This window comes from Enoplosus armatus, chromosome 14 (genome assembly GCF_043641665.1).
Source record: "Enoplosus armatus isolate fEnoArm2 chromosome 14, fEnoArm2.hap1, whole genome shotgun sequence".
NCBI lineage: Eukaryota > Metazoa > Chordata > Actinopteri > Centrarchiformes > Enoplosidae > Enoplosus > Enoplosus armatus.
Window position 1 is genome coordinate 14,263,000 of NC_092193.1, and position 24,419 is coordinate 14,287,418.

Genomic DNA, 24,419 nt, shown 5'->3' on the forward strand with positions numbered 1-24,419 from the left:
ACGCTTAGCATAAAGACTTGAAACAGCTAGCCTGGCTGTGCAAAGGTCACAAAATCCGCCTACTAGCATTTCTAAAGCTCACTAATTAACAAGTGTAAAAACGTCAATTTATGATTGTATAGGGGATTTTCTGTGGGGGACTATTTTTTGGGTAGGTGCAGTGACTTTCCGGAGTCTAATAAATATATTTCCCAACTAGTCAAACATTTCTGGAAATAAAGCCTCTGACAACGTAGCTTAACATCTTTATCATTTCTCCACAACATTAAATGTTCAGCAAACATCGCAGTGTAAAAAGACATCTGTAGGTATTATTTATTAAAACAATCAAAAACTCAGCTTATCTGCATCATCAGAGCTGTGTGGGTGTGGTTTTTATCAGATTTGATTAACCCACCAACCATCATCAGATACATGACATCACCTTTTCCTGCCCACTTCAAACCAGTAAGAAAGACAGAAATGCTCATGTAAAATATCCAAAACTGTTTAATTATATGTTTAAATAGGATCCTATCACTAATATTAAGAAGCTGATTGAGAAAGTTAAAGTTTTCAGGGCCTTTAAATTGAAGTCGTGTCTAACAATGAGAAATGGTCTCATTAATAAAACCATTATTCAGGTCAATCACTGCTGGTTTGATCTCTTGACGATCCCGCTCTCTTCACAGAGCCGTGTCCACCCAGGAACCTGGTGGTTAACGCCTCCTGTGAGGACCACAGTGCGCTGGTGTCCTGGAGCCCCTCTCCTGTTGCCCAGACCTACCATGTTGTCGCTATGGGTGAAGACAGACATGTACACACTTGCAACACCACCTCCAGTAACTGCAGCGTATCAGAGCTCCACTGTGACCAGCAGTACACAGTGTTTGTGACTGCCAGCCACGAGAACTGCTCCAGCAAGGCCAGTCAGAATGCCACCCTCAACACAGGTATGTGTCTCTATATACAAAAGACATGAAGAACACCAGTGCATGTACATACATTGACCCCAACATGAAGAAATAATATTAGTTTCAGCAGTCTGAACGTGTTTCTTTCTGTCCAGGTCCCTGCCAGCCTGACGGTCTCTCGGTCACGTTCCACTGTAACAATCAATCTGCACTGCTGTCATGGACGCCCAGAGATAGCGCTGTAGACTACTATGGCTGTGCCCAGGCTGGAAATGGAGACATGCTGTACTGCCACAGCACGAATCCAGCCTGCACTATCCAGGGTCTTGACTGTGGAACAGTTTACAATTTCTCTGTCCAGGCCTCAGACGGGGCATGCAACAGCTCCTTCAGTGACACAGTGCAGAGTGGAGCAGGTACAGGAGCTGCATGTTACCTCTTGAAGACTCACTAGCTTTGCTTTGAGTGGAATGATACATTAAATACTCCTCTCTCTCTCCCGTAGCTCCGTGTCCCCCAGACGCTGTTGAGGTGCAGCTTTTGCCGATGCAGATGGAGATTCAAGTGATGCGCTTCAGCTGGACAGAGATCACCTGCAATGACACAGAGTACTTGCTGAAGTCAACAGGAAGTCTGCTGGGAGACAGCCAGGCCCAGTTCGAGATCTCTTCCTATTGGACAAGCGTGACGTACTTCGAGATTCCTCTCCCCTGCGGTTCATCCTACGTTGCTACAGTGGAGAGCAGGAACGCTGCTGGCACCAGCGACCCGTCTGTGCCCCTCAATGGAACGACGGGTAGACTTAACTCTCGAGTTACTGTTCAAACACGTTTTTTACATTTTGCAATTCAGGCCTTGTAGCAACTATATCTGTCAAATAAATGTAGTGGAGTATAATGTACAATACTTCCCAATGAAATATAGTGGAGTAGAAGTATAAAGTAGCAGAAAATGGAAATACTCACGCAAAGTACCTCAAATGTGTACTTAAGTACAATACTTGAGTACTTTGTTACATTCAGCTCCAGTTCCAAGCCCCAGTGTTCCTCGTGCTCACCTCAATGGACCAGAGGCATTTTCATTTCATTAGTTACACCTGCTATTCCTACTGTGACGAACCAAAATATCTGCTATGTCTATATGGTGAATAAAACCATATATCAGTCAGGGGAAATTATGCTCCTGTCCATACTGTAAAGACCTCAAAAACATATTTTCTCAGTCAGTTTCTCACTATGAGCAATGGGGTCCTACATGAACACAGAGTTTTCTGCCTAATGTAAAGCAGTTTTGTTTATTTTGCATGAGAGATTTGTGTGTTTGTGTTTTTTGTTTCTGCTCTTTTCACTGGTTTGCCAGCGTGTCTCTGTTGGAAAGAGGTGATGTCACACTTTTCTGTGCACCAGATTTCAGCTCAATAGGCTTTTTTTTCTGACAGAAGACATTTTCACATGTCACTGTAGGAAAAGCACAGACGTGAACTATAAAATGACAAGATTATAGGAAAAAGTTTTCAAGATGTTTTAACTAACTCCACTTTCTCTTCTCCCAGCTCCTTGTCCACCATCAGGAGTGGTGTACAGTGGTAACGGCTCCTTGGCCACAGTTTCGTGGAACGCGTCTGTGTTTGCCACCACATACACGGTGTACGACAACAGTGTCACGCCAAAAGCCCAGCTATGCAGCACTGCGGGGCTGTCCTGCTCTCTGTCCAACATGTCCTCCAACCTGGTGATCACAGCCAGCAACACAGCTGGAGAAAGCGAAGAAACAAGTGTCACGAATGGTAGGAACTGATGTGTGTGTGCATGGAGAGGATGATCTATAGAGATTTAATAGATGCATACACTTGGTGTATTCATTTAAAAAGTAAACTGTATTGTACATTTAGAATTGAAAGACACATTTACTGTATTTTTAAAACAAAGTTATTGATCTAAGCCTTTTCTCTTTAGTGGGAACAGAAAGACGCAGGAGGAGAGATCTCAGTGAACAAATGTCAGAGAATGGTGAGTTACAAACATACAACAGTGTGGTATTAAACCATTCTCAATTAAATATTTATACATGGAAGTCAGTCTTTTGAAGGGTGAGAGGACTGGGGGCTTTTGTCAGACCCATTTTATTATTCCCAGTCTTTAATGCTGCCTTTGATTAGCTTCTATTTTAAAGCTAAATGAGAGGGCTAGTTACCTATATAATATATTGGCTTTCATGCGATGTCATTCATTCCTCATTTATTGGACAAACAAGTCTCAGTCAGCCAGGACCTAAATCACAAGTGTGATTTGCTCTTTCCCCCCAACAGGAGGCCTCTCAGCTCCCGTGCTGGATGTCACCCGAGTGATGCCAAGAGTTATTTTGGCTGAGTGGTCTCAAGTGGATGCTGCTTCCCATTACAGCCTGGTTATCAGGAAGCAGGGCAGCTCCAACGAGACTCAGGAGCTAACAGTGTATGGCAAGAACATCATTCTCACTGATCTGAGCCCGGACTCGACCTACTGTTTCACTGTGTCAGCCTGGAACTCGGACCAGAGTGGACCAGAGTCAGAGCCTGTGTGTGCGCAGACAGAACAGGGGGGGCTTCCCCAGTAGGAAAACACTTCTGTAGGTCTGCACACATCTCCCGCTTAAAATGTGATGGTCTAACTGTCAAAGTGGCAGCGCTTTTGACGTTTAAGAATGACAAATCTTACTCTTAATACACAATAACCTCAGATCTGGTGGAAGGTGGGAATTAGCGTGGGTCGCTCTGACATTTACATTTCTGCTGGTTTACCATGAGTTGCACAATTATTTGTTTGATGAGTGACACAAGGGGGAGGTCTCCCAAATAACAGCCCATGTTCCAAAGATTTTTGAGTTCCTCTATTCTGTATGTGTAAAAAAACTTCATTAAAGTTCATCTTCTGTCGGTTGAGGTTATATATTTTGTATCTGGGGCTTTGTTCCTCCTTTTGTTTTTATATTTTATTCACTTTTGTAAATTATATATTAATCATCTTAAAGGTAATATCAGGAAGCGTTGAACATGTCCAGAGTATTTACTTCTTACCATTTCTGAATGTATATTTAATATGGTCATTATTTTCAGATTACGTTCTAATAAAACTATCAAAACTATTGTCTGCATTCAGCCTTTGTTTTTCAAGTCTATGACTGTGATATCCTTCCATTTCTAAAGTAATCTGTGCTTGTGTGACATTTGCATGCCCCTTTCTCTCAAAACAAGGACAGAACGTGTTGTTTGTAAAAGTGTTTTATTAGAAAACAAAATGCAACAGAGCAGTAATCCAAACACAGCACAAGCAGGGCTCAGTGTGTGTGGCAAAAATTACCGTTTGCAGACTGCCCTTCAGAGGATTAAAACATTCTCAGGCTGTCTACACACGACCATGGACAGAATTGCTTTGTGCCGGTTTGAGCCACTGTTAATCCATCGCTCGACCGCTCGTTCACTTGTGACCCTTCAAAGCATGTTTGATCAGAATACATCTGACCAAGAAGCTTAAATATGAAGACATTCTACGCACCATAATATTAGACAAATTTAAGGGTTCTGGCTTTTGCACAGCCTGAAAATAACAATTATTCTTTATAAATTAGATTACAAGACAATAGTGTTGAGCTGGGCATTCGGCACTGGATGCATCTAAACCCAGCGAGCAACGCAACTCAGACCACTTATCGTGTGTAGACAGCCTCTGAAACATTATGTACAAACCCACATCTTCCTGGGGCAAAAGAACGAATCATAGAAAATTAAAATGCCATGTTTGCCACTTTTCAAATTTTAAGTGAAGACTAACAATGGTCTAATGGGGAGTGAAAAAGGCAGAAAAACAAACATAAAGCAACATTACATCGGCCATAGACAACAACTCCAGATGTCCGATGTGCTGACATTCCCTCTCTTTAGCACAAGTGACAAACCGGACAACTGGGTAGAAAAAAGGAAGAAAAACACAGGAGTAGAAGAAGTAATATTGCTGCGAGGCGACATTTACTCAGTGCTCTGACTCCTTCTGCGTTCACTATGTTTACTATGGTCGTTACTGGACTCTCGCTGATGATGGCTCCTGTCTTTGCTACGACTACGTTTGTGAGGACGCTGTTCTCTGTCTCTGTCTCTGCTGTGGCTGAGCTCTCTTTTCTTGCTCTTCTCCTCTCCCCCACTTTTGTGCCTCTTCTCCCGACTTCGACTCCGGCTCGACCTTTTGGCCTTCCTCTCTTCTCTGTGCCTCTCCCTGTCGTCTTTGTGCCTCCTGTCATCGTTCTCTCCCCTGCTCTTTTTATCCCTGGACTTCTCCCTCTCAGCGCCTCTATCTTTATGGTGTTCCCTGTCCTTCCTCCTCTTGTCATCCCCGCCATCTCTTTCTTTGTCTCTACGTTCGCTCCTGCGGTCCCGGCTGCCACTGCGACTTCTTCTACGTTCTCGCCGGTCTTGGTTCCTCTCTGCGCTGCGGGATCGTCGTCTCTCCCTGTCCCCTCGGTCCCCTCTATCCCTGCCCTCCCTCTCCTTCCTCTGGCGGTCACGCTCCCTTTCCAGCTCTCGGTCAAAGCTGGGGCCGTGGCGGTCTCTCTCGCGGTGGTGACTCCTGCTCCTTGACCGTTTGGGTGACCTTCTGGGGCTGGGTGTCCGTCTGGGTGTCCTGGCAAGAAAGGTACCATTAGCTTCAGAATATATTTAGACTAATTACAATTCAACAACTGTTGCCCAATGATGGAACAGTTAATAAAAAATCAAACAAACACAAAACCAGCCTGTGTGAAGCATTTACTGCGTTACCTGGAGCGGCGTCGTTCCCCTTGCTTCCCTGACTCTGCGAATGCAGCTTCCTCCTCCTGCGGCTCCTTCTGAGCAACCTTACGAGGCCTAGCCTTCATTTGCTGGTCAATAATCTTCTGCACAGGCACTGGGATACGGGGGAACAGAGTGGAGAACCACTCCAGTTTGGTCAAGAAGGACCGCAGCATCTCTCCAATGGTCATCACACAGCCACCTCCTGCCTTCACGTCGAGCTCCTAGAATCAAACGGTAGGAAAGAGCCATAGAAAATCTAAATTAGCACACAGAGGCAGAACGCAGGTAAATCTGAATCGTTTTTTCAATCTTGCCTCAAATCAAAAAGTTATTTGTGATTGTGATGACCAAGTACTGAACCTTCACCTCTGTTCATCTAGCTTAATCTCTCCTATCAATCAAATGTGCCTGGCTTTACTTCCATAATTCTAGATAGAGGACACAAAACTATAAATATCACAATACGTTTGCCTCATCTAACTGTCTGGCAGTTCCTGGAGTCTGTATTTACAATGTGAGCTTTAACAATTAAGCAAATGTTATTTATTGGTAAGATCCAACCCTCCTCCCTTCACATCATCTGTTTAAAACAGCGTCTTCAAAAAGCAACTGTTTACAGAGCAGAAATGAAGGGAAGGGAGAGCAGTATCTGAAAACAGTGAGACACATTCATATTGAGCCAAAGGGACAAAGAAAGAGAAGCCTTGGCTTCCTTCTTCAGTCTCCCAAAAGCACAATGAACTCTTCAGTGGCCGTAGGAGCGTCACAATTGCCCACAGTGTAAGCACAGAACGCAGCAGGTAGCTAAGTGCACACCAGTTGAATAGTTATCAAATTTATATGGTAGAGAACAGCCGCTTTGCACTCACACACGCAAACCAACAGTGCTGAGATACAATATCCAATTCACCTGCTGCACAATGGGCATCTAAAGAAAAAAACAGGGGAATTAACCAGTTGGGTAGGATTTCATATGATCAATTCAAATATAATGCAACAGAACATCAAAGGAGGCCTGGTTGCACAGCCTGGGATCAAATTATATTTTAATTGAATATCGAAAACACAAAGTAGATTTATGCAACATGTGTTACATCATTTGTGTTTGTCTGTTTGAGTGTGTATCTATATTAATGCTCCAATTGCCATTTATCCCAAATTTAGTTTTGTGCAACAAGTCCTGATAAACGCTCGTCAAAAACAAAGGGCATGCCTTAATATTACATTGACTAGAAGATTTACTCAGCATCATATACAGTACTTACCCTGATAAAAATCAGCAGCAGTGCAGTGAGCAAGTAACCTAGCTACTCAGGTTTAGAGGACAAAAACTGGGAACAATTAAGCCAAATGAAGGCAAAGGTGAAAAATCAGCTATGAGCATCACAAGGGGAGGAAACGGACAGCTTTTAACGTGTGTTGTGTCACTGTGTATTTAATGGAGAGAAAGAAACATCAAATTATTACCCGAGGTGACATACCTCCTCATCATCCAGGAAGCCATCGTACCATTCTATCAAATCTGCTGGGGGTTGAGTGTATCTGAGGCAGAACAAAACACAGAGCACAATATGAGCGTTTGTGTCAGAGAATTATGCAATGTTGCACAGATTTCACATGTTCTTACGGACCTGTTCCAATTATATTTGGGTTAATATGGGCAATGATTAAAGTAAAGCTTTTCCTGATCTGAGTGCAGCATCAGAGATGCAACTAAAACATTACAATTACTCTTATACATATTGGAAACATTTTCCTAGCATATTAGTAATTACAATATCTATTATCATCTATTAACTCACTTAATTAATACTTCTGTCATTTACACAGGTCTTAACCAAAATGTGAAAAGCATCTAGTAATACACAGAATCTCTGCAAGTCTAAAAAAACATTTATATAGCTGAATTCATTAGAAGACAATACCTTATGTACATGAAGCCAAGTGCTCTGATGTATGGAGAGTCTGTGTGAGTGATCAGACCCATCAGCTGTTTGCGAGTCAGCTTGAGTGTAAACAGTTTGTAAAGGAGACAGAAAGCAGTAGACACAATACCACCGGTCCCAACTCCACGCACCTAACAAAGATGAAGACATATTTGTAAAAGCACATCATTGCACATTATTCACAGCTAACCTAACCGATTGACCCTTTGACAACAACACTCAAGCAGTGAAGTACAACAGTTCAAATACTAATGAATCATCTCCAGTGATTTCAACAGTATGCTTTACAATATCATCCAGGTTGATGAGGGAAATAGAGGGAGGGGGGAGATGGGGAATATAAAAGGCACGTACTTCTCACTTACCCCTCCGCACATTCCAGTCTGGCCTGCAGTCTTTCTGCTTCCTTTTTCCCAGGGTTCAGCGTGAGTCACCTGTAACCGCACAGACAACAAGATTAGATTAAGTTAGTTAACGCACACCTGTCTGCGAGACTTTATTTGAGCTACCATTAAACACACCACACATCAGAAAGATCCTGCCCGTCCCCCTGATGACTTACATTGGGAGCTTCGTGAGAAATGCTTCAAAAGAATAAACAACACATTTTAGCTATTCATGGCAATGCTTAACTGTTGAAGTTTTGACTTCATGTTAGCCTTTTAAAATCCCAAAGGAATGGTGCTCCAACAAACTCATTCCGAGTAAACTAGACGTAAGTCAACGTTATACGATTCTGTTTATAACTGCAGCCAACTAGCGCCACCGTACTTGATTTAGCTTACTCGCTAACGCTAGGTAGCTTACTTACAAGTTATCAAGAACACTGCGTTCCACATATTTGAACACAATTATAATAAATAACGGACACCTTTCGGAGTCCTAATGATAAGTTAGTAAAACTAGCGCTGTCCAATCCAAATTTCCCCTGTTATTTGACGACTGCGGCACACTCACAGTAACGCTAGCTTTACTCAACAGTGCTTATCTAACGTTGACTAGCATGCGGTTTAGCATTTGCTAATGTTAACGTTACCTTGAAGTAGATTTCGTCCACAACTTCGTGGTAGGTCTTTAGTTCATAAAGCTGAACTTTGAAATATGGCGACGAAAGCACATTTGTAAGAATCATTGGGTTGAGGTTCATAGTCTTTTCGTTGCCCCATAGGGGTAATACATTTCCATGTTTTCCTGGAGCAGGCTTGCTAACGGCCTGTGTTGGTAGCTGGTTTCCGACATTAGCCATGTTAGCTGAATAGCTGCTAAGCTTAGTTTACAGTTAGTGTATTTCCGATTACAGATCCATCAATATTATATCGTGAAATGTCGATCGTTATCAATTTCGTCCTTTCAAATGTTGCCGATTTATCGTGAAATAGATAATAACAACTTCCCGCCGTCGTTGTAGCTAAAGTGCTGTTGCGAGGTGGAACCGGAACAGTATCGTTAGTGGTGCAGTGTGAACAGACTGCTGCTGTAACCGTAGTTACGTCTACACGGTGGATGTTTCATTGTGAAAATAAAAGCATGTACTCAAACACAAAATGTTTATGCAATTGTATTTGATGACTGCGCAAACACATATATGTAAAACTACTGAATGTTTAATTATTACATATCTATATCATGGTGCATTTAAAATGATGTTAGTTTTTTTCTGCTTTTCATATCAATGTACCCAGTAGACGTTTACTCTGAATTGTTTGTTTTTCCTAAACCGGAAATGGTAATGTCAAACTTGTAAACGTGATTTCAATGTGCTCCTTTCAGGAGTTTAAATTTCACTCTCCGATTTCCAATTGCCATTTCACAATATCCATGTCATTTCAATAACCAACTTCCTCTTTAATTTTCTTTTATCAATTAATTACGGCCTGATTATCCAGAGTAGTAAAATATAAAATAGTTTATTTGCCCTGTTCTCTTTTAATTTTCTACTTTCCCTTTAGGGATTCTGGTAAATCTGGCTAAAATGTTCCTCCACATCCTTTTTGCAAAATGAGTAGTGAAATGCAGCACAGAAATGGCTGGGAGTTAAACACTATGCACATTTTTTTGTTTTGTTTTTAGATGTACTTTTTATTTGGCCTTGAATACACCATCAGCATTCTTCCATCTTAAAAACAACTTAGAGATATCTTAAAAACATCATGGGCTTTACACAGTTGACTTTCAATACAAACATAGTTTACATACTACTGGTGTGACTTCTTAAGTGGCAGCAAATATACATTTTAAGTTTGGCACATTTACAAAATCTGTGGTAAAAATAAATTCATTACTTTTCAGACAGACAGACAGACAGACACACACACACACACACACAAAACAGATATCATACCGAAGGAATAAAACATAAAAACTGAATGATATCTTAAATGCAGTCATCCTCCCTCACAACCAGGTGAACAGAGGTGTTTATGTGGAACGGCCTTGACCTACTGACACACAATGGTGCTGTGACCACTGCAAATTCCACAGTGTCAGTTTTGTATTACTTTAAATATATTAAATATATGGGACTTCAAAGAATGGACACAGCCCCCCTAACTAAATCAACCATACCAAATAAAAACATGTTTGATATTTTAACATACTTTTTTTTTAATAACAGCTCAAATATCACCAAGATGGGTGAACTATATGAGTGGAATTACAGTACTAACCCCTAGCCTTATAGTTTTCATTCAGTACACCAGTTACCTCAGTCACCAAAATGTCCCAATAAAGTGGCCTTCACCTCCACTTCTTGAACACTAGGAGGCGCTCCTGGTCCATCTGACACTATAGGTCAGATGCAGAGGGATTGCGTAAGAGAAATTAAATCTCCTGGAGTGAGGCTGGAGCAAGTTCTGATGGCACCTCCATGGCTCAGTCTTGTGTCCCCCCGCATCAGTGTAATACGGCACCCTTAATGAGACAGACACATGCTTCCCAAAAGCTTAGCGCTTGATCACCACCTGCTCAAAAGCTCCAGCTGCGACCCTGAAAGAGAATGCCACAATGTGTTACATGACAGGAAACCACAGTGGTTATCAGATCTGGCTCTAGTGCATTCTTGTATGTGCAAAACGAACACTGTGTTGTGAAATTGAAAGTGAAAGTATCTTAACATTAAATGTTTACACGTTATAAACAAACAACACAATGATCGGTCATGTGGTGAATAGAAAGATTCCTTATTAGAATCCCCATTTAGCATATTTGCAATGTGCCACAAATATAAAGTATATTTGTAGTAAACGCCTGCTGCGTGGCACACACAATCCACAGTTACATAATCACACCCACCTAGTGTGCTGGCTTCCCAAGGCTGTACTCCCACCAGGGCCAACAAACAAGCTGAGCCCCTCCTCTGTAGACACATAACATACACACACACACACACACATTAGAAATAAGGATACTGCCAATCAGTGCACAGTCAGGGTTTGAAAATGGCTCGCAATTAGATTCTAGAAATTCTAAAAATAAATGACAATTGTTAGGAGGAAGCTGGTGAGACAGCTGACAATGGAGCATCCAGGGAGGTAGTTGATAGTTGAGAAACACCATCAAAAGATGCACTTCCACACAAAAAATATCTGCAACATCAGTCTCAATGAATAGGGAGAGTCGCCATTTCTTAACACAATAAATGGCTGTCCTCTACATTAAGGATGGGTGTTTGTAACATGGCAGCCACAATGTGTGCTCAGCTATCAGTGAGGTTAAACTGCCCTTGTGGTATTCATAGAAACAATAAACAGCCTAACCTCTGTATTCCTTAATCAAATAAACCTTAATATTTATGCTGCTAAGTATGTAAGTATGGTCTGAATTGACGTAAAATTTATGATTTGCCACCATAAATGTCTATTCATCATTCAGCATTTTAAGGAAGTACTTAAAGACATTGCGTAGTTGCATTGCAACACCTCAAAGTAATTTGATCCCATCAGCAGGATGGTAGGCAACTTTCCAAGCCAGCCTTCATGAGTCCGCTAAGTTACGGATTAGGTGTACACACCCTCTGCACTGGAGTCCAAGAAGCTGTGGCTGAAATCCTGGCTCTGCAGGATTTTCTCTATTATGTCATCAGCGTCCACCCTGGTGGCATCAACTCTCTTCAGTTGATTCTCCATTGAGTTCTGCTTGACTGGATGTCTAATGGACAAACAGAAACAGGGTGGACTATTACACAAATGTGCTTCATAGGAAAAGACATAAAAACAAAAAGACATATGACAATATATTGTGTGGACCAGGAAAACATTACAGTCTGACCCCCTGGTGTGTTTATAACAGGGTCAATTTACACAAATTATACACAAAGGTCAAAACCAACATAGAACATATGTTAAAAGGAAAGGTGAGAAAAAGGGAAGAAAATAAAAAACAATAAGATACATTTTGATATAACTTTATTGCAATGTTTTGTCATTTCTGGTAATCATAAAGTAGTAGTAAACAGAATAACAAAGTGTAATTATGTAGTATAATGTACATGATGGCAATCATATGTTGCAAATTCCATACAAACTGATGATCGACAGCCATTTATATTATTTCCTGTTGTGCGTCTTATAGAATTATGCTGTGACACCAATAGCTTGTCCATGACAGATGAATCATGTATACGTGTGTGAAATGTTTTTAAGACAGAAAACAGGCAAAGACCTAAAATTGCTGTGTCAATTTCCAACTATGTGCATTACCTTGGAACTTTAGCAGGGGTGGAGGGGTGTTCAGGTGCATGGTGACAGGTTGCAGAGATTGGGGGAGTGGTCCTGCTCTCCCCCTGATCACTGGGTTCCAGGATGCTGCCGATGCCTGTGGAGGCAGAACCACCTGACGCGCTCCTCCGATGGCTCAGATCTGTTAAACTGGAGTGATTCGAGCTGTAACCTACAAGACAGGAGAGAAAGACACTCTATGGTTATGCTTATGATTTGTGTAACTGGTTTGTGGTGGTAATGTCACTTTTGTTTGAAGGGAATGAATATGAGTCTCTGTGTTTTGGTACCTGAGATTTTTGACTGCTGACTTGCATAGCTAGGTGTTCTTGAGTGACCATACGCTACCAGCTCCTCCGGGACTGATACCGACTTTCTCTCTAAATGAAAAAAAAACGTGTTAGTAAAACATTTAGTAAATATGTACACACATCTAAAACCTATATTCAGAAACAGTTTATTCTTTATGGTAAAACCCTCAAGGATTCACTTTCTGTTTCTTTATGATGACATTATTCAGAGACTTGTGAAAAGAATAAATGGATGACGATTTTGAAAATGTGATGGTTCTCTGTAGAACCTTGTCAGAACTACTGTCTACAACAAAATCTTTACTTTTGTCAAGAGCTGAGAAATTAAAATTAAAATGTTGCTGTTGTAGGGAACAGCAGTATACACATACCAGTTAGTGAATGGGATATCTGCATGTCCCCTCCTTTTCTGTCCTCGAGGAGACACTCTGATTCAGCATGTGGGATTCCCAGAGTCATGCCTGTAGATGGGGGACTAAAGGGAGCACAGGAAGAGTGATGTTAACATAGACAATATAAAATGATTAAAGATCCTATGTATAGAATTGACAATTTCGATTTGGCGTCTCCTGGTGGTTGGATGCAAAAATACACAGTAGCACACAGTACTGCATGATGCCAGCCTGGGACTGACTCATTTTTCTACAAACAACAACTTATGCCAACCAAATCACAAAATATTTCTTACTGCAATATTACTGGCATATTCCTCAGCTTCACAGTCAGAAAGGTGATCAGCCAGCAGTAACACTGGGATTTCTTTTGTTTGTTTCAGACTATACATGTCATAAAGGTCAAGCTGATTCTTACCTCTGTTCATTCAGAAACGTATTAACTTTAATTCAATTTAACTTTATGCTGATGCAGTCATCAAACATACCTTTACATGCAAAAATAGTTAATGTCATGGCTAAACTGCAGATATTTAAACACATCAGTGGAAAAGTAGTAAGTCTATTAAAACAGAATGACTATTACTTAGGAAACCCCACTTCTCTGCTACTGAGATGCTGTGTTAAACACAGGACTGAGGGCAGAGAGGCTGACAAAGAGTGACAGACAGTCCTCCACACACAATGAGTAACACTGCGTGGGATGAATGACTAGGCTACTTATGAGTTTACACTCTACACATCTCCTAGGCAGCAGTGTGTGTATTATTACATCAAGAGGGAGTTGGAACATGAAAGAATACAGGAAAAGACATGACTGTTGGTTGAAGAAAGCTAACTGTTTGCACATGGTACAAGCTCTGCCAGGAGTGTGATGTTACATCACGTCCTTCGTGACAAACTGCTCTACATACAGCGCTCGACAAAAGAGAAACCTCTGGGCTGATCACATATCAGCTGTTGCTCACCACTGAGGTTGGGCAGATTAATGTCTGGGTGAGGTGCTATTAGCTCTCAGATAAGACTGTGGTGAGATGTCAGCTGCAAAATAATACTTCATAACTTTATACTCTGCAGGTGTCTGACAAGAGAGTGTGTTTTCAGTTTACTGACAGACAGGATGTGATGTGAAACCCTTTCCTCTGTGGTTAATGTAGACTTTCTTATGTGGGGTACACACTTACTTTGCAACCACAACTATAATGTCTAGAGTTAAACATAACAGACAAGTCAGCATTTCCTTAGTTACAAGTTTCACATTGAGTTGATATTCAGACTTTAAGGAAGAGCAAAGAATTAACATATGAATAAAGTAAAAATTAGCTCTTACGTTTTAAAACAAGGGTCTCCAGACATAAGCTGTGTGGTGATGACAACCTGTGACAGGAAAAGGAAGAATAGTGATATAAGTTTTAGGCTGACAAGCAACTGTACATGTGAGGCAGAAAGAAACTGCAATTTCCCTGTATAGTGTGGTTTGATAGGGTTGCTGTTAACTACAGGTTCAGAATAATATTTAGTGAAATGTAATCTGTGCCTCAGGAAGAAACAGTATATTTGAAATTCATTCCCATGGCTGAAACACTCTATGGTGACTCTATGTGCAGGCTCAGACATGTGCTGCATCGACTGTCAGGGCATTCAACTTTTCCATCTATGTCATAAATCCATTTTTTTAAATAAGGAATAGGTTGTAGGCTTATCTATCTATACTATACCAAAGCATTACTAGTGTGGGAGAGACTCCTAAGGGCATTTCCAACAGTATTTAAAGGAGGATTGTGGAGCTTAGCGCTAAAACACTACCATACCTTCAGAATTGAGTTGTCCTGTCTGGTGTTCTTGGTGTCATATCCCTCTAGGAGACACCGCCTTGTGGTGCTGCCAGATCCAGCAAACTCAGACAGGTTCAAGTCAGCAAAGCCCAGCTGCACAGGGACATAAGAGATCAACCAGTTTGAGTCAGTTTAAATAGTTAAATATGGTAATTTACTGCATATAAATTTTATTGAACAGTGATGGTGCAGTTTTCTCTGATAAAATGTCAGCATTTAACAATCTGTTTGTACACAAAGCATCATCCTGTGATAATGCAGTGTTATAAATATACAGTAATCTACACTTGACCAGGTTCAGGTTTTCTGGATACCACACCTGTCTGAGATGGGACCTTCAGTCCTTGAGAAATCAGATAGCCTAATTCTTTAACTCATCATTGGAGTTATTGGTTAACATAGTGTAGGTTTTGATTTACAGATTTTTCAATCAGTAACCAAGGCCGGAAGCTAGAAATAAAAACATTCTTAGTAAATAGACTCACCTCACCGAGAAGTCCTTTAAGGGCACTTAGAGGCCGACTGTTATCACATGCATTTTAAGATAAGACTGCTGTGTTTACAACAAATGCCAGAAGAACAGAAGTATTACCTTTGCAAAAGTTTTTCCACCCTTCAATTCCTAAAATGACAAAACCACACAAATTAGTGAGGTTACGTTTGACGTTTCGTTTCATTATTATCTCACATACTGTTAACATTAAAACTGACACCTTGCAGTATGACCATTATCTGCACAAAGCACTTGGTATGGTATGGTGGTATGGTTACAAATTAACAGCTTCTGATCTTGTGTACATAAACATTTTCTTAGCACATTCAGGTCTCAGTTAACTGTCTGGACTCTGCTATGGAAAACTGCTACTACGCATTTCTGTAGTGTCAACAAAACAGAGATTGATGGCAGAAAAAAATGTCCTGTACCTTGCGCACAGACACCCGGCACAAACAGGGGTCTAGTACACCTGTCCCAGCATTGGCACTCATCTTACACATGAAAGAGAATCTCTTCTTCCAGTGAACACAGTTGGCTTGAACCGGCTCCCTGTGAGAGAAGCACATTTTAGAAACACCACTTAAAACACACAGGAATACTGAACACTGAAAGAGCAGATATTGATCACAAATCGGCCAGATCTATGCATGGACTACCCACAGAGCAGACCATCAAGAGTGATGAAAGATGAAGTTGTTTCTAATTTCAATCAGAATATGTAGAAGAATGCAGCAAATGATTAAATTAGTCTGAGAAATGAGCTTATGATCTCCCTTTGGGCTTTGAGCTGTTTCCAAGAAAGTTCTAGATGATGTGTTCACTCATCCTTTGCAAACATTGCTTATTGTGTATGAGTGTTGACCTAACTTCTATGATGTGATGCTCACTGTACTTGACATATGAATATTAGTCAATTTGACTTCACAGGGTATAGAGTGGACAATGCTGATCACTTGCAGCAGCAATAAGGGGGTGTAGCTTTATAGTAAAATGATATTATGGCTTAATAACATTAAGTTAACATTAATATATTTTAGGAATTAAAAAAAAAATAGTGAAAAAAATTGAATATAAAAATAACAATGCTCACATCATAAACAAGATTGTCAATATGCTTGTATTTGAAAAAGAGACAAAAGTTGTGGTTGGAGCAGGATAAAACTAAGAATACAGTGTTTGTAGTTTTTCGGAACAGACAGTTACCATGGCAAAGTAATGAGGGTTAGCGGTTGACATGTGCTACGTCTGTGTCTGTTTTTCCAGAATGACTCATTTAAACGTTACAAGCAGTTATAATCACAGGCCCGAGGGGATACGTTATCCTTGTACACTCCTTGTCAGAGGAATAAAATTCTGTTTTTGGTCGTCACTTAGTCTCTGTTCTATTAAACAATCTCAAAATGATCATTATTGTTATCATTATTATTACTATTTACACCCAACTGTTGTTGACTGAAATACTCAAGCCGAAATCTAGCTACGTTAACCTACAGCCCCGGTTGCTTAGCAACTGCTTTGATCAACCGTGTAAACATATAGGTTAGTTAGCGAAAACATAATTTCCACCTATCTGAACATAACGTTAGCTAAATCAATATTTAATTGAACTAATTTGCTTTTAAAATCACGTTAAATCGTTGCCTCATATTTTACTGTCTCGTCACACACACAGCAGTCTTCAACTTTTGGCTGACTCTAGGCAAGTTTATAGGCTACAGTTCCCTACTTAACTTTAGCTAGCTTAGTAGAAAAAGTAGCGTTAAAGGATAGCTATAGCTACTTTGGTGCAGCTAACAGTTAACTAGCTTAGTTAAGTTACACATTAACGTTAAATGCCACGGGATACCGTTGCCAATAAAGAAGCAAAACTGACACAACAATAATGCTCAACAGGTGAACAGGGACTTAAAATGGTCAAAAACAAGTTTCGCTTAAATGTAATTTTAGCTTGTTCGAATAACCAGTGAACTGTTGCTATAAATAGCAAAAGTCTTACCGAGACGACTCTTCGCCAAAGCCTCCATCTAGGAGTCTAACTTTACAGAATAAAACTCCGTTAACGAAGGGGACCGATGACAATTCCTCCAAGTCGAAGTCTACTTTAAATTTAAATTTCTTTTTCTTCATCAGAATGAACGACATGGTGTGTCCTAAATGTGAGAGACTGGGGCACAACGAGCCCTGACTGAAGTGGTGAAGCTGACAGACAGCTGAAGACTTTCCCTGCTCCGTGCTGTCACTGCTGCTCTCTCAGCTGCTGTGGTTGTTGCTGCAGACACGATTCAAAGTTCAAATCTCCTCCTTCCCACCCACTGAAAAAATATATTTCATGACGTGAGGGAAATTCCATCGTTTGATTGGACACTCCAGCTGCATGAAAAAAAGAGAAAAACTGAGTTCATGGTTTTAGTGGTCGTACGCTTCACGTTTTACTGGCTGAATCTCATTTAAAACGCCCACAGTAAAGAGAGAGAAATACTGTTGTCTGCGTCACCAACACTCTCGACAGCGAAAAGTTAATGCACTGAAGTGACATTGTTCCCGTGACCACATATGACAAAAGAGTAGTGGGAAAAATAGATGAGAGAATATCATCATTCAGCTGACGTGACAAAATGAAGATATGCAAAATAATCATATGACAAAACTGAAAACACTTGTTACACACCCTACAGCCCCTCACACACCCTACAGTTTATACACACGTATATAGCTATATAATACATCCTCAGTTTTAAAAGATGTTTCATTTTTGTATGGTTCTAATGACATTTAAATTAAACTTGAAACCTGTAATCTGTAGGTGGAAGAAATTTCAACAGTCAAAGGTAATAGATCATAAATGCTGTTGCAGGTATTCAGCAAGAATGTACTCAGAATTGGCATACAGTTTATATTGCTGCATATTTTTTTAAATCTAAACAGTGGTGGAAGGATTATTCTGATCATTTACTTAAGTGAAAGTAGCAATACCTCCTGTCAGGAATACACTATTATAAGTGAATGTCTTGCATTCAATTGTCTTGCATTCAATTGTACAGTTGTATTATCAATCAAATGTGCCTAAAATACTAACAGAATGGTCCCTTTCATAGTGCCATATGCACAATTTGTAATTGGATTATTATTACAGATGCATTAACATATAAGCAGCATTTTAATGTTGTAGCTGGTTGAGGTGGGGCAAATTTTATTGGGTCTGTTGGGTAGTTTAATCTATAACAATGCATTATATACTATTTTACAAACTGTCCATATGTGTTGTATGTAATTTCTTAATATGAAAAGTACCTCCAGCTAAATGAATGTAGTGAAGTTTAAATCCATCTGAAATGTAGTGGAGTGGAAGAAGAAAGTACCAAAAAACGGAAAGTAGTTAAAAAGAAGAAAAAAATGCCTATGGGGTGTGGCATAAAAAAGTCAGATTCCAGGCTCTCCAGTGAATGGTTAAAAATAAAAAGCCCTCAATTAATATGGGTAAGTACTAAAGTAGAAGTGCCTTATAAATTGTACTGAAGCACAGGACTTCAAGGTCTCAAAAATGGCCGCTGAGCTGAACCTCTGACAGTCTGTAAAATGAATCAGTTCATAATTTGGTTGAGGGGCCCTCAGATGCCACACATAGGCGCCCCTGACTCTTTCTCTTGTGTGTGCCACCCTCAGAGTGAGGAAACACCGCCCTCTAGTGGCAGCCAACGGCGCTGCGCTGTTGGAAATACTATGCTATGTGTTTCTCTCTCTCGCTCTACTGACACGTCCTGCTAGATGAAGAGATAACGTTTTCTCCATAATGCACCACCACATATCACACGGAACAGGAGTTAAAAAAACAGATGGGGAAGTCTACTATTAGAAGCATAAACCGGATTATGCACATGGTTAATCCAGGGGTTATTTATTTCACCACTCTTCTATTTTACCATATTTCCTGCTTTTCCGTAGGAAACGTCGAGTAGCTACGTAGCTCCGCCCTCGATTACTGCAGTTCCACGAAACGCTACGGAATACACCTTTGCACGGGACAGTCTGCAACATAAAGTCACTGGAAACCCTTTTTTCTTCGCCAACGCCGAGGTCGTATCTGGATTTTTAGCAGGATTTATGAATTATCTTTAATATGGACTCCTAATCAGATCCTGACTGCAGGACGCCACAGCCGGACACCGCTTCCACATTAGAGACACAATGTATCAGACGTTAAGGACGTTTTTACTATCAGATGCCCGGTGCTGGGATGCCGACAGTGAGAGGTCATACCAGGACCTGTTCGAGAGGCTTGATACCAATAAAGATGGGAAGGTGGACGTCGCTGAACTACGAGCGGGCCTCAAGGCAATGGGCATATTCCGCCAGGGAGCTGCACAGGTAAAACCTCAGGATCCACGGGGGTCTTGTGCCGACAAGAGTTTCAGGGCTTGGCCTGCTCGTTTGCATAAAATGTCTTTAGTAGTGTGACTTCGTGGCTGGCTGTGTGTGTGTGTGACTCACCCTGGCCTACAGGGAGAGGCAAATGAACCACTAGATTCTTGTCTCCTCTCTGCAGAAAATCGTGTCCTCTGGTGACCAAAACAAAGACGGGAGTCTCGACTTCAACGAGTTCTCCAAATATCTGAAAGAGCACGAGAAGAAGTTGCGGCTGACATTCAAGAGTCTGGACAGAAACAACGATGGTAGGAGATGAGGGAAGCGGGTTTCAGGAGCTGCCTCACTGCTTGGCACGAGTGTTGACTCACTGACACATGCCAGTGAATGTTTACAAAACCTCATATCCTCTGTTTACACTGCAGCATGTTTGAGTAGAGTTTCTTGTGTTGTGTCAGGCCGCATTGACGCCTCAGAGATCCAGCAGTCCCTTGCAGAGCTGGGCATGGATGTCAGCAGAGAGAATGCCCTGAAAATACTACAGAGGTTTGTGTAACATGTTTCTATTTACAACGTGGCCAGACATATAGCTTGTGTGTCATTTGAAATCTTGATATGCTTATTGCAATGTAATGCAACATAAAACGTCAGTAGTTCATAGGTAAAGAGGTTTCTCTGTGTTTCCTTAGCATGGACATTGATGGGACCATGATGGTGGACTGGAACGAGTGGAGAGAACACTTCCTGTTACACCCAGCCCAGAGCCTGAAAGAGATAATCCGCTACTGGAAACACTCCTCAGTATGGGACATACTCACACACACACACACACGCTCCCAAATACATTCTGCAGACAACTACAGACATGGCATGAATCACGTGTCATCTAGTCCTCTTGTGTTAAATGTTATGGATTTCCTCTGCAGTCCGCATTTTGGCAGCAGCTTTGAAAGTCCCAACAAAATTGGGTCACAGCACTACACTCTGTTTCCCTCAGCTTGCTCCTCCACCTCGTCTTGGTGCAGATAAAGATGTCGTTGACTGGTTCGGTAAGATATTTGCTCCATCATGAGCAAAACACTGCCTCTCTTTTGTATCTAAATGTCTCTAAATCTACACATCACGGCACATTTATGGTGTCTTAGACAGAGCTGCATTCTCATACTATAAATGTGTCATAGCAGTGACAGCAGGACACAAAACGAACTGCAGAAGCCCTTGTGTTTCCCTGCAGAGTTGCATTAAATTGCCACCGCACTGTGTTTGTCACAGACACCTTTATGCTTTTGGAAAAACATTGGACATGTTTATCTGAAACAGCTAAAGCATGCAAGACGAGGGTTCAGTTGGCTCGGTGATTATGATTTCACAAGCAGGATAAAGAGCTCACTTCATTGTTTGTTAAAATTAACTCCTTTTCCTCATAGCGTGGCCTTTCCTTGTGCACAAGTTTCACCAAATAAACAGTGAAAAGCAGCATGGTGTGCTTCTAATGTGTTCACTTTCTGGCTGAAAAACTTTACTTTAAAGCTTTTGTAAATGTTGCCCTCTCTCCTGTACAGTTGGTCATTTGGCAAGATTGAAAAATAATTGCTGTATCACTGTGAAGATAGACCTCAAAAGGAGAAGTGCTTGTAGGCTTGTGAAGTAGACAAGTAGGCACTATGTGACATGTACCTTCCTGAGAGAGAGAGATATAGCTGAAGGCATGTTACAGTATTTATTATGGCCATAAACTGACACACCACTGAGTATATGTGTTTATAGCTCTGGTAAGAGCAATTATGCCGACAGACATGTCTTCAGTTTGACCAGTGTCCATAACTAAAAGGGATTTGAGTAAATTTGAGTGTTAATGTCATTTCACTATAGGTGCTGGACATAGGTGACAGTCTTGCCATCCCAGATGAATTCACAGAGGAGGAGAAGAGCTCAGGTGGCTGGTGGAAGCAGCTTAGTGCAGGCGCAGTGGCGGGGGCCGTCTCTCGCACTGGCACCGCCCCTCTGGACAGGATGAAAGTCTTTATGCAGGTGAAATATATGACAGAAAATGTACAAACGTGTTCTTTCCCTTGGGGGAGAAGTTAACTGTTCTGCAAACCTTGTGTATTTGTGCTGCAGGTTCATTCTTCCAAAACAAACCGGATAAGCCTGGTAGGCGGCTTCAAGCAGATGATTGTAGAGGGAGGTCCAACTTCACTGTGGAGGGGAAATGGGATCAATGTTTTAAAGATTGCACCGGAGACGGCCATCAAATTCATGTCATATGAACAAGTAAGGGACTATAAGCTCTAAAATGCACATTTTATACATTTGATGTTTTTCATCACAGTTTTATAACATTAAAAATATTTGGAATACAGATTCTTTATTTTTTGTATATGTATTTTTGTATGTCTTCTGTAGTATAAGAGGTTGTTGTCATCAGAGGGCAAGACCATTGAGACACACAAGAGGTTTATGGCCGGCTCTCTGGCTGGGGCCACAGCACAGACAGCCATTTACCCAATGGAGGTAAGACACCTGTTGCTTATTCAAAGTTTTCCCCCTAAACTTCAAAATACCACACAAATCAAAAGAACCATTTCCTCTATTAATCTTCTTACGTTCTCTTTTTAAGGTTTTGAAAACTAGACTGACCCTAAGGAAAACTGGCCAGTATTCAGGAATGTTCGATTGTGCCAAAAAGATCCTGAGGAAGGAGGGTGTCAAGGCTTTCTACAAGGGCTATATTCCAAACTTAGTGGGCATCATTCCCTACGCTGGGATAGATCTCGCTGTTTATGAGGTATGCAGGCTTTGTGATGTATTCTGCCTCTTCGGTGATATTTCACAACCGAGTGCACTTTGTTAAATTAACTCATTTGCATGCACGGTAAACCAGTTCGCGATTGATTGCACCTATGTAAAGTTTAGTCAGAGAAATTAATTCTGGTGAAATGCTGATGTACAATTTTTCCAATCTCCTGTCACCTTTTTCCGGTGTCTCAGAGTCTGAAGAACGTCTGGTTGTCGTACCACGCCAAAGACTCGGCTAACCCTGGAGTCCTGGTGTTGGTGGGCTGCGGGACCATCTCCAGTACCTGCGGCCAGTTGGCCAGCTACCCACTCGCACTTATACGCACACGGATGCAGGCACAAGGTAAACCCAGGATCTGCACATGTTACATACAGTACAAGAATAAAAAGCTGGGATGTCCCTTTTGCTGCATGCCCTCCCGCAAAAATAAATAAATAAAAAGAATAAAAAGCATGCTTTCAGATGCAACACTGCTACTCCCTCACTTGCTTTCTCCCTCCAGCGTCTCTGGATGCATCAGACCAGCCCTCCATGAGCAGTCTGATGAAGAAGATCGTAGCCAAAGATGGCTTTTTCGGACTCTACCGGGGCATCCTGCCAAACTTCATGAAAGTCATTCCTGCTGTCAGCATCAGCTACGTGGTTTACGAGTACATGAAGGCTGGGTTAGGAATCTCCAAATGAAGCTACAAACGAATGAAAGCAGAACATTTAGTGTATTTGTCAGACTTGAAAAATGCCTGAAATAAGTCCAAGTAAACAGACGGTCGTCAAACATACAGAGCATGACTTCCACCAGCTGGCACAGGAGTTCAGTGGATGGAAAACTGTGTGTATCCCGCTAAGGGTCGTCCGTCAGTAGCTAAAGCATTTATCATTTGTGGTGAGCATGCTTTAACTTTGATCCTACTGTTACACACTCTGTCAAAAACTACATTTGACACAACAATAGTACTGTACATAAATGCATATATAAAAATTTGAATGCAGAATAGGTTGTTTAATTTATCCTACTAACTGTGATCAAACCAAAATGGTAGCTCAATAGGACATACAGTTGTGCTTTTCATGACAAAAGAAATATTTTCTCTACAGAAAGATGGAGCGTATCCAAAGGGGACACACAGCAGAGTGAATGGTCTTATTTCAACCCAGAATGAGGAAAAATGACACTATGCTAGTTTAAATGTTGAAGTCCACAACCTTTAGAGGCCACTTAACACTTTTCTAAGTTGTAAACACGCCTTAGAGTGACAGCAGCTCCAGACAGCAGCTGTCAACTAAAAATAACTGGCCCTGAAAAATCAATAACTTGTTAACACTGGAGTACTGTGTGCATGAAGACACATTGCAATGTGAAAGTCACTAATTCCCCATTCTGTGTGTTATTTGATAATCATTTACATGTGCCTTACAGCCACTCAATGTGAACTTTCAGACATCAGCAGATGTATTTTTTTTTTTTTACTATATATATATATTAATATTTATATATATATATATAATATATATATTTATATATATATTATATTTATATATATATTTAAGTACTGTATATATTTGTTTTCAGTTATGGTTATTTATGGGTTTTAATGACGGTTACTACATGGTAACATTTGTAAGAAAACAGCAATAACTGGTCAATGGAGTGAATTGCTTGCAAGTAGCATGTTTTTTTTTGTCTTGAGTCACGTCTCATTTCAACACACTAAAAGACCTCCACCCCCAAACACCCACAACCAAAACAGGATCCTTTTACATTTAGCATTTTGTTGCTTGTTCTTCCACAGTAGTGGGGTATCTACCATGACAAGATGACAATCTGCCTTTTGTCTTTATTATATTACATTAATGTGGATTTTAAG

At 40.9% G+C, this 24,419-nt stretch overlaps 3 protein-coding genes across 4 annotated transcripts; 1 reads left to right on the plus strand and 2 right to left on the minus strand.

Moving 5' to 3' along the window:
• Positions 1 to 4,136: 4,136 nt before the first annotated feature.
• prpf38b (pre-mRNA processing factor 38B) lies at positions 4,137 to 9,050 on the minus strand. The gene is made up of 6 exons (XM_070918921.1): positions 8,680 to 9,050; positions 8,009 to 8,077; positions 7,623 to 7,774; positions 7,179 to 7,239; positions 5,683 to 5,918; positions 4,137 to 5,545 (listed from the first exon to the last, which is right to left on the minus strand). Exons 1-6 carry the CDS (start codon positions 8,887 to 8,889, stop codon positions 4,897 to 4,899), a joined length of 1,377 nt encoding a protein of 458 aa, XP_070775022.1. The 5' UTR covers positions 8,890 to 9,050; the 3' UTR covers positions 4,137 to 4,896.
• Positions 9,051 to 9,725: 675 nt separating this feature from the next.
• On the minus strand, positions 9,726 to 20,049 carry LOC139296080 (EEIG family member 2-like). Of its 2 annotated transcripts, none has more exons than XM_070918368.1 (11): positions 19,881 to 20,049; positions 15,821 to 15,941; positions 15,489 to 15,518; positions 14,873 to 14,989; positions 14,392 to 14,438; positions 13,041 to 13,144; positions 12,649 to 12,738; positions 12,341 to 12,530; positions 11,653 to 11,789; positions 10,935 to 10,998; positions 9,726 to 10,628 (listed from the first exon to the last, which is right to left on the minus strand). In XM_070918368.1, the coding sequence occupies exons 2-11, from the start codon at positions 15,890 to 15,892 to the stop codon at positions 10,586 to 10,588; spliced, it is 894 nt and encodes a 297-aa protein (XP_070774469.1). In that variant the 5' UTR covers positions 15,893 to 15,941; positions 19,881 to 20,049; the 3' UTR covers positions 9,726 to 10,585. The 2 variants fall into 2 exon arrangements, with proteins under 2 accessions (XP_070774469.1, XP_070774468.1); XM_070918367.1 differs by lacking the exon at positions 19,881 to 20,049 and adding an exon at positions 17,389 to 17,622.
• On the plus strand, positions 19,406 to 23,993 carry LOC139296079 (mitochondrial adenyl nucleotide antiporter SLC25A24-like). Its single transcript, XM_070918366.1, has 10 exons — positions 19,406 to 19,757; positions 19,936 to 20,062; positions 20,213 to 20,300; positions 20,444 to 20,555; positions 21,627 to 21,785; positions 21,876 to 22,028; positions 22,161 to 22,268; positions 22,375 to 22,542; positions 22,746 to 22,896; positions 23,057 to 23,993. The coding sequence occupies exons 1-10, from the start codon at positions 19,578 to 19,580 to the stop codon at positions 23,236 to 23,238; spliced, it is 1,428 nt and encodes a 475-aa protein (XP_070774467.1). The 5' UTR covers positions 19,406 to 19,577; the 3' UTR covers positions 23,239 to 23,993.
• The last annotated feature ends 426 nt before the right edge of the window (positions 23,994 to 24,419 follow it).